General features: G+C 27.9%; 1 protein-coding gene and 1 long non-coding RNA gene across 2 annotated transcripts; both read left to right on the forward strand.

Annotated features, from left to right (window-relative positions):
* Positions 1-686: 686 nt before the first annotated feature.
* LOC112639835 lies at positions 687-2,128 on the forward strand. The gene is made up of 3 exons (XR_003123701.1): positions 687-958; positions 1,159-1,253; positions 2,085-2,128. It is a non-coding gene; the product is annotated as an uncharacterized LOC112639835 (long non-coding RNA).
* A 3,737-nt stretch (positions 2,129-5,865) lies between these two features.
* On the forward strand, positions 5,866-12,605 carry LOC112639852. Its single transcript, XM_025415021.1, has 8 exons — positions 5,866-6,340; positions 6,676-6,933; positions 7,026-7,127; positions 7,218-7,352; positions 7,495-7,629; positions 10,936-11,168; positions 11,901-12,060; positions 12,350-12,605. The coding sequence occupies exons 1-8, from the start codon at positions 6,139-6,141 to the stop codon at positions 12,469-12,471; spliced, it is 1,347 nt and encodes a 448-aa protein (XP_025270806.1). The 5' UTR covers positions 5,866-6,138; the 3' UTR covers positions 12,472-12,605.
* Positions 12,606-17,080: the final 4,475 nt, after the last annotated feature.

The raw sequence follows: 17,080 nt of genomic DNA on the forward strand, positions 1-17,080 counted from the left end.
TTAAATGCTCGATTGTAATTTGGTTGGGTCTTTGCTTTTGCTGACTGGATCCACGATCGATCTTGCCCTTAGTTAGCTGGATCACACACACAACAGATGCAAATCCGAGCGAGTAACCTCCATGTAGTACACCTTGGATAATGTTAATACCGGCGCTACTCTATCATTANAATTTCTGCATTACATTTAGCATCTATGTAAGATGCGTTTCATTAAGCTTCAATATGTAATACACGGGTTCCACAATTAATAAAATATTTTCAAAAATATAATTATGAAGTGGTTGTAATACCTATTTTTTGCAATTTTTTAATACAAAGATTTTCCCCTATAATCCCCACAGCACATGATATCGTACGAATATTCTATACTCATTCTGTGAATGTACGTACTGTACGTAATATACTTCAGAACATTTTTATAATATCTTGTGTAGTATATTATTTTTCGTATATTCTCAGGATATTATCAGAACATTTTGTGTAGTATATTATTTTTCGTATATTCTCGTATATTCTCAGAATTTACTTTTAATATCTTTATAGTATATTATTTTTCGTATATTCTCATAATATACTATTGAATTACGTGCATTTTTACTTTTGAGCGGATATGTATGCCATTTTGGATACGTAATTTCCGCTATTGCCGTCATTTGTCTTTTCCTTCTAGTTGCCACAGGACAATAACCGACACGTGCAGATGTGTTTCGTCTAAAATAAATTTTTCTTTCTCCCGCGCGTTCCGTTGTATATACGGACTATTAAGAACTTACACTCATTTCAACCTCTTAAAGAAGATAATCTGGCAGCCTAATCAGCACTCAGTAAAACTGCTGATTTTTGCTAAAAAGGAAGAAGAAGAAGTCTTTTCCTTCTTCTTCACTGACGACGTACGTGTAACGTGTAACGTGTAATTCTTTGCTACGTCTGTGATACGATTGTGATTATAATCGCAGGTAATACTTCTTATTCTCAAATAAATTAAATATAAAAGGTATTTTATAAAAGCTAAATTTTATTTATTATATTTTTTATTAATACTTAATAATTACGATATTAACCTCAAAAATGCAAATTAACCTCACAATATAGTTCATTTTCTCATAAGTTTATTAAATAAGGTTAAAAATACTTATTATTCTTATCTGTGTTGCAGTATTGCCATGTAAAAAGCATAATATAAATTTATTTTTGCAAACAATCTACATAGGAAAGACACACATACACAACTGGAATATTGCGTATAGCAAGGTGTGTATAAATAATTTGTAATAAAAAACTAACATTTTGATATTTCTTTTACATTTTGTCTTGTTTTTTTATTTCTTATGTACACAGCTCATCAATATAATTCATTCCGTTTATATCATACTGAAGCAACAGGGAATGCTACGTATCTTATATGATTTTTTATTATCATATACATATATTTATATCTTTCATAATTATATCTTTACGTTCATAGTTTATCTTTACATGTGATTTAAAATATACATAGGATGTCCCAAAAGATATACAGTTAAGTTTAAAGATTTGTTAATGTTTTTGTGAGTCAAAAATGTCAATATAAACTTATCTTTGATTAGCAGAACTATTATATGGAGTTATTACAATACGATGAATCATGGAATTCCTAGCATTAATAAAACTGTTTTGAATGTCAGTAACATTGATAATCAAATATAAGTTTATTGACATTTTTTACTTAAAAACATGATTAACGAGCTTTAAATTTATGACTTTTGGAACACTTTGTATGTATACAGAATGTTCTGTACAGACATAAAATTATTTATGACAATTATAAACTTTAAAAATTTAATTTTTTAATTACATTACATGTAAAGTTTATAATCACATCTTTGCATTGATTTAAATAACAAATATATATAAAAATATATATTAATGTTTTCAAATCAGTTAAAAATATAAATGTAAATATTTAAGTTTATATTATGTGTAATTTTAGACCTCAATGTTAATAATATATAATTTTGTATGTATATGGCACATTCTATATTTATATGCTGCTAATTTATCAAAAATATGTATTTTTATGTGAAATATTATTATATGTTACAGCGTTCGCACAAAAAGAACATTATTATCAACTTCATGATCTAATATTTCTGTGAAGTAAGAAAATTGTATACATATATATATATATATATACATATATAGATGGGATATATGCAATATATGTATATTTAAAACGAGGAAATATAAAAAACAAGGTGATATAAACTGCGGGACTCAACAAATCACAACAAAAAAGTAAGTTTTAATGATATTTTTAGTGTAAGCAAACTAGCTGTTATTGCAATTATTTGTAAAAACGATTTAAAATTACTATAAGTCTTATTTAAATTCACTTTACGACACTAAATTATTTTATATTTTACAAAAATGTTTACGTATCAAATATATATATAATTAATGTATATAATTTAACTGAAAAGTACTAATTAATAATACTAATGTTAGAAGCAAAATAAATTTGAAACTAAAATTTCAAAAATTCAATTTTATTTTTAATAAGATTTTCCAAAAATAATGAGAAATAGTCTTTCTGAAAATTTTAAACTGTACATAATTTTTGGCTAACAATATTAAAAGTTATAAAGTAGGTAAATGAATTGATTATTTTCTTATTTTTATTGTACTATTTATTATTTTATTTATGTATTATTTTATTATGTGTATGTGTATTTTATATTTAAGTATGAAATATATTTATATAAGTATAAAATAAATAATAAAATAAATTTAATGAAATAAATAATAAACAAATGATAAATAAATAAATAAAACATAAAATATATATTTTTAAAAAATTAAAAATTATATTTCATTTAAATTGTAATCTTTAAAAATAATCGGAGATATTTCAGGTAAACAAAATATCTCATTTAAAAGGATACACTGGGAATATCTGCTCAAAAAAACATTTTAGAGAAAAAGGTTTTAGACAAAAGTTTGTTTGGGGGACATATAAGATGGTGCCATTGATTGATCTTAGATAATTATTTTGAAGGAGACAAAAAAAATTTTCAATTTCTTAAATGGAATCTCTAATTTTTATAGCATATTCTTGCAGCTTATTTTGAAAATTCCCCAAAAACATTTTTATTAAGTTATTTTTTTATTAATTAAGTATTTTTGTTAAAGTTTACAATATTTGACAAAATATAAAATATCTTGGGAAACTTTCAGTTTTCGATAGTCTTATATCTTAATACTTTTATACACAGAATAATCAAATCAATATATTCATGTAAAAAAAACAGTTGCTTTTTAAACAAGTAATTTGCAGCTGCGTACTTTTTCTTAAAAGCAACTGTGTGTTTTCTTTACACCAATTGATTAGTCTCTCATTATTCCATGCATAAAAGTATTAAGATTAGATTATTTAAATATTTAAGAATATTTTGCAAAAATATTTTACATTTTTATGTTAAAAAATTGTAGACTTCAAGCTTTATATAACTCAAAAAATACTTTAGTATTTTGGAAAGTTCTTAAGGTAAGCTACAAAAATATTCAGTAAAAAATATAATAGTAAAACCCATTTAAGAAATTGACCTTTATGTAACCTTCAAAGAATTATCCAAAGAATCAAATTTTGCTCACTATTTTATATCTCTCTTGAAGCGATACAATTTTTTTGTTTGAAATATTTTTCTCTAAAATACTTTCCCTTCAGATATTCCAATGTATTCTTTTAAATAGGACACCCTGTATAATTACAATTTTACCAATAATATTATATTTTGATAATTTTAACAGCAATATTTTATTTTATAATATCAATTTATTAATATATATGTATAATATATATATATATATATATATGTGTGTGTGTGTGTGTGTGTGTGTGTGTGTGTGGTGTGTGTGTGTGTGTGTATATATAATATCGACGTAATAATTAAATATTAAATTATATATTATAGTTAATATATTTATCAGCTTCAATATGTTAACAGAAAAGAAAAAAAATGGATAAAAAGCGTTCAAGAAAAGACGCTGCATGTGTGTCAAAACGACATTTAAAAAGATTAGCCGTACAAGAATCCAAAATTGTTTACGATGCTTTATTAAATACGACTACAGTGTCATATAGTAACATTACTTATAAATACACAGAACATTTGGAAAACGTTTCTAAAGTAAATTCAGAAGTAAAAAACATTCAAGCTGCTGAAAATGCTGTAATCGAAAATTATAATGTTCACGAGTGGAACGAAAGTAGTAACAATGTATTGAACATGCCAACAGTCCTCTGTTAGCGATTCTTATGAATCGCAAACTGATTTAGCATCTGAAGATGCAGATGTAACAGGTGACAATTTGAAAAATGATCTTGCTATCTGGGCTGTGCAACATCAAATTTCACATACGGCTTTAAAAGCATTACTTCAAAGATTAAAAAAACATTCATGTTTTTCATCATTATCTCTAGATGCACGTTCACTTTTGAAAACTCCGAGAAAACAAGATATACGTATAGTACAGCCAGGAATTTACTATCATTTTGGATTGCAAAAGTCTATGTTGAATATATTAACCTCCATGAAAAACAATATTGGAAGCAGTATAAAAATTGCTATTAATGTCGATGGATTACCACTCTCAAAATCATCGCAACAACAATTTTGGCCCATACTTGGTTCAATTTTTCCATATAATAATGTATTTACAATAGGAATTTATCATGGAACTGAAAAACCTGCAAATGTTAATGATTTTTTAAGTGATTTTGTGAACGAGGCTGCAGAAATGTGTGAAAATGGAATATATATCAATAATCGTAATATACAATGCAGAATAGAAGCATTAATATGTGATACACCGGCAAAAGCATTTATGCTATGTGTAAAAGGGCATTCCGGATATTCCAGTTGCACTAAATGCACAACAGAAGGAGAATATGTCGGAAATCGTATATGCTTCCCACAAATTGATGCACCAATTAGATCAGATAATGATTTTATTAACAAAATTGATGACAGTTATCATAAACCAGATATAACATGCAGTCTACTCAAAATACCTCATTTCAAACCAGTTACAAATGTTCCCATGGATTATATGCACCTAGTGTGTTTGGGAATTATGCGGAAATTAATGTATTTATGGTTGAATGGAGAATTCTATTATCGGCTACAACATAGAGCCATTGAAGAAATATCAACACGTCTAACAATTCAATTAAAGCCATCGATACCTGTAGAATTCGTAAGAAAGCCACGGAAATTAGATTACATTAAATTATGGAAAGCTACGGAATATAGACAAATATTGTTGTATACAGGTCCATTGGCTTTCAACTCAATATTGAAAAAAAGTGTGTACACCCATTTTATGACATTGCATGTTATTATTAGAGTCTTGTGTTCAAAAACTTTGTATGATGAACACTTATCGTATGCACAAGATATGATTCGTTTTTTTATCAAAACATTTATCAAGATTTATGGAGTACAAAACGTGTCGCATAATATTCATAGTCTCATACATCTTGTTGACGATGTAAAAAAATTTGGACCACTCGACAATTTTAGTGCGTTTAGATTTGAGAATCACATGCAAGTGTTTAAAAAATACCTCAGAAAAGCAGAAAAACCTTTGGAACAAGTAATACGAAGATGTATTGAAAAAGAAAATTTAAGTACATCAAATAGATTAAGTACATTGACTAATTTGTCAGATTCTATCCTGATATATCCCACTTTAATTACATTACATGATGATGGTCCACTTTTACTTGACTGCAATAATCCACAATATAAAATTATCAAATATGTCAACGGAATAACATTTAAAACTGGCTCACATGCAGATAATTGTTGTGGTTTGAATTGCGGTGCTATAGTATGTATTGAAAACGTGGCACACTGCAAAAAACAGAATATTCCAATTATTATTGGACGCGAATTTTTGGAAAAGGAAGATTTATTTAATATGCCTTGCTCATCATCATTGCTTGGGGTTTATTCCGTAAAATCATTATCAGATTTGAAATCATGGCCATTGAAAAATGTGATAAAAAAATATGTCAAATTACCATATGAAAATGTTAAATACGCAGTTTTTCCATTAATACACAATGAAGTAATTAATATTCATTGACACAGAAATGACTGATAAATTTTATGCAATCGTGGAATTCGAAGATGGACTACAAATTATACCAAATAATTGGTTAAGTGGAGACTTAAAGAAAGCTTTTTGGCCAAATTTTACAAACAACAAGCGGTATGATAAAGCAGTTAAATTGAGGGAGGAGCCAGAATATACTTGGTTGGAGCATCCTATTCGAAAAATATATGGAACATTTCGTAAGTAATGTTATTTTTTTTGTATATATTATTCTGAAATATTCTTTTACAATAAATATACAGTGGTGACCAACTGTTTGAAATTGAAATTTATGAAATGTGAACCATTTATTTTTTTAAACAAGATTCCTTTAAAAAAATTAATGTCTCACATTTCATAAATTTCAATTTTTTATGTTAAAATCGTAATTACGATATATTAAATATAGCTGGCCGCCATTATATATATGTAGCTATTTTGTAATATAAGAAAATATAATTAAATTAAATTAAATTAAATTAATTAAATTAAATTTGTATTATTTACTAAGTTTTATTTAAAAATTTTTTTTCAGAAAACTATGGAGTGGCAAGGAAAAAGTTAAAAGATGCCGAAGAATTATCCGACATTAACTCTGGCCCTGATATAGAAGAAAATTTAAAAAGGTCGAGAAAAATTAGAGCCGCTAAAATTGTTGACGAAACAAGTAACGATACTGATGAATCATTAGACGAAATGATACAAGTCTCAGAAATTCCAAAGTTTCCAAACAAGCATTCGATGACTGCAGAAACCAGTAAAACATCAAAAATTACAGAAAATGCATCAAAAAGTAAGTACGATCTAATAATAATATAAAAATAACAATAATAGATTTAAATAGAGAAAATATTTTAATAATAGAACATCGTTTATGAATTACAGATGTTAATAATTTGGAAAGAAAATATACAGCAACACAAAGAAGCAACATAAAGAAGTTTGCAAACATAAACACAAATATAGAAAAAGGAACAGATGATTCATGTATGATTTTAACTTATTCATTATAATTATTAAACTATTATATAAACATTTATAATTTAATAAAAATTTTATTATACATTTTATTTTCAGCTTTACATTGCAATAAAAATTTGATTGACGCACCGGTAGAACAATCGTTTGATGAAACCGACGATGAAGTTTATGTACAATTTCCAATTCAACTAGAAAATAAAACATCGTCAAATTTATCAATTCATAAGCAAGGTACAATGCACAATTTCATTTATTTTGTTATGATTATTTTTTATATATTTTAAAAATATAATATTTTTTAAAAATAATTTTTTTTAGTATTTTTTCAATTTCAAAACTTATGCTGGAATAATATAACGACGTATTTTTTTAGCTCTGCATTGCAATGGAAATGTGCTTGATGCATCCGCGGAACAATTGTTTGATGAAGTCGATGAAGTTAATGCAAACATGCCAATTCAATTGAAAAACAAGGCATCATCATCAAATTCATTGATTAATAAGCAAGGTATAATGCACATAATTTCATTTATTTTAGTTACGATTATATATACCGGGTGAGTTTTTTAACTTGAGACTGCAAAATATCTGAAAAACTAAGGCTTCTATCAAAAAATGTTTCTTACAAAAGTTGTATGGCTGTAAGGGGGCCATAAGATAGTGACAATGATTTGATCTTGGATAGTCAGTTGAAGGTTATGTGAAGGTCACCGTCAATTTCTTAAATAGAACCACCTATTTTTCATTGCATATTCTTGTAGCTTATCTCAAGAGCTTTCCAAAACCCTATAATGAAAAAATACTTTATTATAGGGTTTTGGAAAGCTCTTGAGATAAGCTACAAGAATATGCAATGGAAAATAGGTAGTTCTATTTAAGAAATTGACGGGAACCTTCACATGACCTTCAACTGACTATTTAAGGTAAAATCATTGTCACTATCTTATGGCCCCCTTGCAGCCATACAACTTTTGTAGGAAACATTTTTGATAGAAGCCTTAGTTTTTCAGATATTTTGCAGTCTCAGGTTAAGAAACTCACCCGGTATATATATATATATATATATATATATACAGGGTCTACCAAAAGTGTGGAAACCCCTAAATATCTCGGAAAATATACGTTTTACAGAAAAGTGTTTCCAACAAAAGTTGTAGGGTTTAAGAAGATCTATATACTGATTCTATCAGTTTGACCTTGGATGGCGTCGTCAAGGTCAGGTCAAGGTCACATTGACTTTTTTAAATGACACCCCCTACATTTGATTGCATATTCTTATAGCTTAATTCAAGAGCTTTCCAAAACACTATAATAATGTTCATTTTTATTAAGTACTTTGCGAGTTATGAGGGTTGAATGATAGAGTAGCGCCGGTATTAACATTATCCAAGGTGTACTACATGGAGGTTACTCGCTCGGATTTGCATCTGTTGTGTGTGTGATCCAGCTAACTAAGGCAAGATCGATTCCTCAACATATCCTCATATTTCGCTGAAGTCAAATTGCCAAAAAATTGCTCCATAAAACGTGTATGAAACGTCTCGTTAGTTCCTTCATTTACCGCTATGTGACGCACTACATGCAGTCTAACTCGCATTTAAAATTCAACTAAGAATGTATAAAGCTATCAAAGAACGAGCACCTTCTAACTTCAGCTTTGAGCAAGCAGAAATTAATTGTTATCGTCCAAATACAACGTACGATTAATTAAAATTAAACGTTTTAAAAATGGCTGGCGACTTGTCGGAACGTGAAAGAATCACTATCCTCATGATGCGTGGATGGGGTGATAACGAAAGATCGTTCTCTGATGTCGTTCGATTATTTAATGACACGTATCCGAACCGTCGAATTAATAAGTCCACTGTGTTAAAAACAATAGAACGTTTTAGACAAACTGGTAGCGTAAGAAATCGCTCTAAGTCAGGAAGACCATTGTCTGCAACCAACGAAGAAAAACAACTTGATGTTCTGCAGACATTTATTGAAGATCCCAATTCTAGTGTTCAGAGAGTCGCTCAAACTCACGATATTGCTCCCATGTCGGTTTGGAGAATTTTAAAGAAGAACAAGTTCCATCCATATAAATTGCAATACGTTCAAGAATTGCAAAACGGAGATGAGGAGCGTCGTATACATTTCTGTGAAAGAATGATGGCACTAATAGATGTCCGGCCCATCTTCCCTTATCAAATTGTTTTCACAGACGAGGCAACTTTTACCTTAACGGGAGAAGTTAATAATCAAAATTTTCGTTTCTGGTCAGATGAGAATCCGAATTGGGTGCGGGAAACTCACACACAACATCCACAAAAAATAAATGTATGGTGCGGAATAATAGATGGCTATTTAATAGGGCCGTTTTTTTTTGAAGAATATTTGAACGCTCAAAGGTATGAGAGATTACTTGTTGATCAAATAATTCCAGCCATACAGAATACTTTTCCAAATAATTTCCAAGAAATATGGTTTCAGCATGATGGAGCTCCTGCTCATTTTGGTGCAGGACCACGTCGTATTTTAAATGAGACTTTTCCGCTACGGTGGATAGGAAGAAGGAACGGAAATGAGGGAGGAGAGGATTGGCCACCTCGGTCACCAGATCTAACTCCTCTTGATTATTATCTATGGGGATATCTGAAGAGTAAGGTTTACAGAACAAAACCTAAAACCATTCACGAATTGATACAGCGAATAAGGGATGAAATGGCTTTGATACCTTTTGAAACGAATCGTAAAGTCATTTCTACATTCTACCAAAGATTAGCATATTGTCAGGAAGTAAATGGCAGCCACTTTCAGCATTTACTTTAACACATTGAAACACATTTGCAATCGTTTGGTGCAACCTAACCTGATCTCTGTATACACGCACCGCACGCACGCACACGCACACATTTCGAACAATTATTATGATAAATGAGCATCCACAAATTTATTTACTGTTTACTATGTCGATTGCTTTCCAGGTCTTTAAATGCTCGATTGTAATTTGGTTGGGTCTTTGCTTTTGCTGACTGGATCCACGATCGATCTTGCCTTAGTTAGCTGGATCACACACACAACAGATGCAAATCCGAGCGAGTAACCTCCATGTAGTACACCTTGGATAATGTTAATACCGGCGCTACTCTATCATTCAACCCTCATAACTCGCAAAGTACTTAATAAAAATGAACATTATTATAGTGTTTTGGAAAGCTCTTGAATTAAGCTATAAGAATATGCAATCAAATGTAGGGGGTGTCATTTAAAAAAGTCAATGTGACCTTGACCTGACCTTGACGACGCCATCCAAGGTCAAACTGATAGAATCAGTATATAGATCTTCTTAAACCCTACAACTTTTGTTGGAAACACTTTTCTGTAAAACGTATATTTTCCGAGATATTTAGGGGTTTCCACACTTTTGGTAGACCCTGTATATATATATATAATATATTTTAGTGTATATGTATAATTCTTTATTTCTATTTCAATTACTTGATTATAGTTCAGAATTATATAGTATATACACACCCACACATTTATTCTTGAACTATTTTTCCTAACATTTTTCTAACACCATTTTTATATTTTTTAATATATTATATAGATTTTATATTTTATTTTTATACATCTTACATCACACATATGTATTTTACATTTTTTATATTTAATATTTTATCTGTACATATATCTTTAATAGTACATATATTGAAAAAATGTGTTTAGAGAACGTCCTGTTCTCTATTCTATACATTTTTTGAAAATACATGCTGTGTTTGAGATATAATTATAAATATAATCAAAATGTTTTGAATATTTTTTATAGAATCTGAACCGTACGAACGATTTGTCATCCATAAACTTATAAGTTTAGAATTAAAACTAAACTCTATAGAAAGATGTCAAAAACTTATTCTAAAGAAAATTTCAATCGACACTTTTGAAGCCAAAAAAAAAGAAACAATAGATATCTATCAAGATTTACCGTTAAAAACTGAAACTGATTTACAATCAATGGAAAACAAATTAAATAATGATTCATTATATCGAAATGAAATGGTAAGTTAATTGTCTTGTGTATTTTAACGTTACAATATGAAATTATATACAAAAATAAGAAAAATCTAATAAATTCAAAAATAATATAAAACGACTAATGAGAGTCACACAATTGTTAATGGATGTTAAATAATAAAAAGAATAATTAATATTCAGGTATTTGTTTAATGATAAATGTTTTTGGGCCACTCTCAAAACAATATTTAATCTAGAAATAAAAAAATATATAAATTATTATTGAATATGAAGTCAGAACACAAGCGTTAATTTTACAATTAATTAGCATTAAAGAAAGTACACGATTATTTACATATGTTAGAAAATAGTATATAGTAAAAATCTCGGTGCATGCTGGTATAAAAGTATGTCGTTTGATAATTATATATTTTTGTTTAATTTTTAATTTAAATTATTTTTATAAAGAGAATGGTCGGAAATGGGCTGAAACATTTATCATTTAATAAATATCTGAATATTATTAAATTTTTTTTACATTTATAACTTTTGCTCTCATTAGCAATTTTATATATTATTTTTTAAATTATATCATGTCTTTTTAAAGATGTTTTAATAAGTTTCGTAGACTTTTTATTAAAATATTATATAATTTTTAGAATAATTAAATTGATATATATTTACAGTATTTTTACATGTGAATAGATAATTTTATTATATAAAAGTTTCTTATAATATCTATATATTTAATAATTCCATTCTTTGTAACAATTTTAGGTTAAACAATTAGTCCATGTTACATGCCAGGATCTGAGGACTTCTTGTATACGTCTTATGAAAATAATTTTTGCAAATGAACTGGCCGTAAATTATAGTTGGTACGGAGCAAAAAAGAAAGAAAATTTTTCCAAATTGCACATATGCAAAGTTATTATGAGTAAGTAAAATTAAAAACAATTTTTCTATTTTATTATTAGATGCTGTATAATTTCTGCACAAATCAAAAAATATATTTACAAATATTTATAACTTATTTATTTATTAAATTACTTAGAAATGTTTCAATTGTTTTATTATATATTAATAGGTTTAAACGCTCATCTGTATAGATATATTGTAGAAATCAAGTCGAAATTTTTTTTCAATTTTTATAACTTAAAAATAAAAAAAAATTAAAGAAATTTTATTTATCAATAATTCACAAACAATTTTAAAAACTTTTTCAGGTGCAGTAAGAAAATTGCACATTAATGCTACAGATGAACAGATTTCAGCTCCAATAAAAATATGGTTGGCTCATGCCAAAGAGCGTATGCAGAGACAAACATTGAATAGTGAAAAGGATTAAACTAGTACTTCGTTGAGTTTTTCTTGTCTTTTCTTGAATCTTTATAATTTATAATTTGTTTTGAGTTATTGTTGATAACGTTTATAATGATGATTATCCGTCCTTTTTATTTTAAGTAGATATTCTTTTAGATTTATTCATTTTTCAAATTTAAGTAGCTTTTTTTTAGATTTATTCATTTTTCAAATTATGCACAATTTTGTTCTAATAAGTTTTCTTTTATTAATATGTATATATGTGCAATATTATAACATATTTGGAAAAAAACCAGACTCCATTATACTCATAGGCGTCGAAACACATGTCTGCGTAGAAAATACAGCTATTGACTTGAGACAAAATGATTATGAGGTTCATACTGTTGCAGATTGTTGTTCTTCACGTATCTTCACGTACTCATACTGTTGCAGTATGAGTTGTTCTTAAGCATTTAAGAAATTTGAATAAAAAGATTTTATATGTGAACAAAATGTCAATATTTTACACCTATAATCCATTTATATATATAGTATATAAATATAAATGGATTATATATATGTACTGTAAACATTCAAAATCTGTTTTTCTGTATACTTATTATTAGTAGTCAAAATTTGCATATTTTTACTAATAAGTATGAAAAAACGGATATGGGGTGTTTACGGTAACATATATCATTTATATTTATATATAAAATATAAGTTAATCTATAGAATATCTTGAGTATATTATTAGTACATTATAAGTACATATTATGTATATACCAATGTCATACTCAAGACATTCTATAGATATACTTATTATATACTAAAAGATATTTTCAGTATGTACTGAGAAGTAGGAAAAATCGGACATAGTAGCATTCTTAGTACATACTCAGTATATCGCAGTATGTATTTCGAATGTTCCTAGAACATACGCAATATACTTTTGTGATATTCTCAGAACATTCTCGGAATTTACATGTGCTGTGTGGGATATTACAACTAAATAATAGTTTTAAAAAATTGTACTATTTACATTGCAGCATATGGTATTGGATAATCACAAAATCATTTACAGTTAAATATTTGCAAATTATTTTGTCAATAATTCTATGAAACTGAAATTCATAGGTGAGCCTTACAGATAGACTTAATTAAGTTTCTAACCAGCCAGTTTCTATTCCAGCCATATTCTCGATAGATGAACGTCTTAAGATGACCTAAAACTAGACTTAAAAAGAGATTGAATGTAAGACAAATCTTGGTCGGAGGAATTTTAGTCTATAAACATGTTTACAGAGCTACGTTACAGAAATATTAACGACATAATGATTAAATATATATAATGAAATGCACGATAAAATTAATTTGTACGAGTAAAATAACGTGTCTTTCTTTACACGTTTATTTATAACTTGAATTGAACACATTAACACGTAACAAATATAAAATTTCTACCATTATGTACTCTTACGTTGATAACGAAATGTAAACGATAGGCAAAAATATGTGATGGAAAACGATACTACTTGCAATTTTGATATGTTTTTTTCAATTATATAATTATTAGTACTTGTAGATATTATGTCAGAACGGTAATTACAACAAAAGCGATATTACAATAAGAGAATTATATTATGAGCACGTAACGATATGAAAGAAAGATTAAGCTATATACGGCGGGAAAATTGCGCGGGAAACGTTCCTCCACATATATTTCAAGCGGACAGCGATTCATTGCTATATATAAGATCAGCTTTAGCTCATCTTTATGTTGTACATATATGTTTAGAAAGTCAAGAGAAGTACTGGTACAGTAATAAAATGATACATATAATGAAATGCACGATGAAACAGTACTCGAAGATATTGCACAGTACGTTAAAACAAAAGCAGCATTACGACAAAAGGACGTGATGATATGAGCGTCGTTATGTATATACCGTGTTAATTTTTACTTCATTTCTTTTTATTGAACATTTAATTATTTGTCTATGCTCATAGGTCAAATTCGTAATTAATTTAATTTGCGGCTTTATTGTATACAAATTAGTGAGGCTATTCGAAAAACTAGAAAAATTAAGCAAGTAAAAAATGGATGTCTAAGAAAAATTTTATAAGATGATATACGTTCGGTTTCTTTAACGTGAATATTTTAGATATACGCAAATTTGGTTAGGAACAACGCAATACAAATTACAGAACAGGGTTTACTTGTCGTTCACACAAGTACAAAGAATTGAAGGAACCGATATGCATATCAACGAGATAATGGTCGGAAATGATCGGTTAATATCCGGTACACGAGGATCCGACGAAAAGAATGTGTCGAAAAGCTTAGCCAAGATGAGCCGCCGTTATGTGATAAGACCTAGATCGACATTCATAAACTTGTCTTATATTAAAGATTATCTCTAGTTTTAAACTCCCTTCAGCCAATTAGCTCTGTGTTCATATTTCTCTGCCAGTACTAAAAATCTATAGTGTATGTGACGTAAACACGGAAATAGATAGCATAAAATTGGCTACGTTAAGCAGAGAGAACAGATCAGTGAGCGCTTAGTGATTCTTTATTGTGATTGATTGCTGCACTTAGATCCAAATGCAGCAACCAATTACAATTAAGAATCACTGAGTGCTCAGTAAGCGGTTTGTTTTCTGAATGCATCCAATTTTAAGTCTGCGTTCGCCGCATATAGCTATTGCTTTAGTCTGATTCTACAATAGCTGTCGTAAGTCGAGTGTCGTAAGAGTTGACCAATTGTATTCGATTATTCTTCTTTAAAATCAACTGTGATTGGTTAACTTTTCTGACATTCGACCTACGACACCTATTGAAAAACCAGCCTTAGTGCACCTCGCTTGTGTTGTACATTTTGCTTATGTCGTATTTTACTTTTACGTATAATTCGAATATAAATATATGCTATCTAACTTTATAAATTATATAAAAATATAAATATTAAATAATAATCATAGAATATACGTGCTCAAGTGATATTATTGTGAAAATGTCGTTCTATGGTTATCAAGGTTATTATAAATCTTATCTATATTCTTATTAAATAATTATAATATGTTATAAGTTTAAACCTTAAAGTTAATGTTTTGAAGTTATATAGGATTCTGTTTTATTTTTATGTCCTTATAAATTAATGTACCAAAAATGTTTTAGGAAACAACATGCAAAAATGCACAAATTTTGAAAAATGCTGTTGCACGAATTTGGATTGCGGTTCTGTCCACACATACAGATATTGTTACAACTACCAGAACACGAAATGCAGAGTAAAGAAATGCCCATACTTACATTGTGCTATTGTGAAACAGTATCGCTATGAAATGACAGGGAAAGCAACAGAAAATCTCAAGAGGGAAGTCGGCCGAACTTTACAAAACTCAGATATATATGGCGATTTCAAGAAAAACATTTGCAAACGAACAAAGTGTAATCGTCGACACATAAAGTTAGATGATAATATGCAGGATTTAGAGTGTCCGATATGTAGAGATGAGATTATGTCCGAATCTCTAGGTGCTGCGCTTTGCGGACATATATTTTGTTACAAATGTGCACTACGCTTAAATAATAACGAAAACGAAACAGGATTGATAAAATTATATTGTCCATTGTGTAAGTCTAATAGCATGTACAAAAGATTGATGTAATTTTTATGCTGTATATATTTTATTTGCTTGCATAAGAAATAGTCATTAATTATATTTTATTGCATTTTTATATATGGTACATTTAAAAAATTTGCACAACGAGAATATATTAACCTTAAGAATGTGCTTGCTTATGTTGTATTTTGCTTTTGCATATGTATCATTTTTCTGCGTATCAAATTTAATCATTTTTATGTATTTTCTTATAATTTTATTTTAATAATTATTTGTATTAAAGCATTAATTTCAATAAATATTAGTGTTAAACATTAAATATTCATATTAGTATTATAAACATTAAATATTCATATTTTTACACATTTATATATTTTTATTTTTTACACATTTATATATTATTATTTTTATATATTTTTATATGTGATAATACCTTTGTTTTATTAAATGGTAAAAAAAGTCAATAAGAGCTTTTATGTTTCATAATAGTAATAAAACAGTAAACTATTTAATAAGTTGGAAATCGATTAATAAGATCTGTTCTCATGAGTTTATTTAAAACTTTTCTTTATTATTTTGTAACTTTTATCTCTTAAAATTAGACTGTTCTAGCTTGATAGATCCAATACTATTTGTCTTTTTATAAAACCGGATATAATAAAAAAGAACTGGATATGATGAAAAAGAAATACTTCGCAACAAATTTGATGAAATTGTAACAATATTTACTTATATGAAGAGAGAATTAAGAAAGGAGAATTGCAATACATTATCAATTATCTTTCTCAAATTTTGTGTCCAATTACTATAAATGACTATGAGAAAAAAGACAAATTTAATTAATGTCAAATTGCGAATAAATACGTTATTTATTCTCTAAATATCTATTATAAATCAAAATTTGATACTAAATTTGTGATACTAATATTATAAGTACTTTATATTTATTTGAATAAATAAGTTACAAAGTTTTATTTAAACGTTTGTTAAGAAAAATAAATGACTGAAAATGTAACGTATAA

The sequence above is a fragment of the Camponotus floridanus genome, unplaced genomic scaffold, assembly GCF_003227725.1.
Source record: "Camponotus floridanus strain SB8 unplaced genomic scaffold, Cflo_v7.5 scaffold93, whole genome shotgun sequence".
Lineage (NCBI taxonomy): Eukaryota > Metazoa > Arthropoda > Insecta > Hymenoptera > Formicidae > Camponotus > Camponotus floridanus.

Coding starts and splice junctions, on each gene's coding strand:
- LOC112639852 (XM_025415021.1), top strand. CDS start 6,139: ATGACTGATAAATTTTATGCAATCGTGGAATTCGAAGATGGACTACAA. Junction 6,341..6,675: donor AAAAATATATGGAACATTTC/GTAAGTAATGTT, acceptor ATTTTTTTTCAG/AAAACTATGGAGTGGCAAGG. Junction 7,128..7,217: donor AAAAGGAACAGATGATTCAT/GTATGATTTTAA, acceptor TTTTATTTTCAG/CTTTACATTGCAATAAAAAT.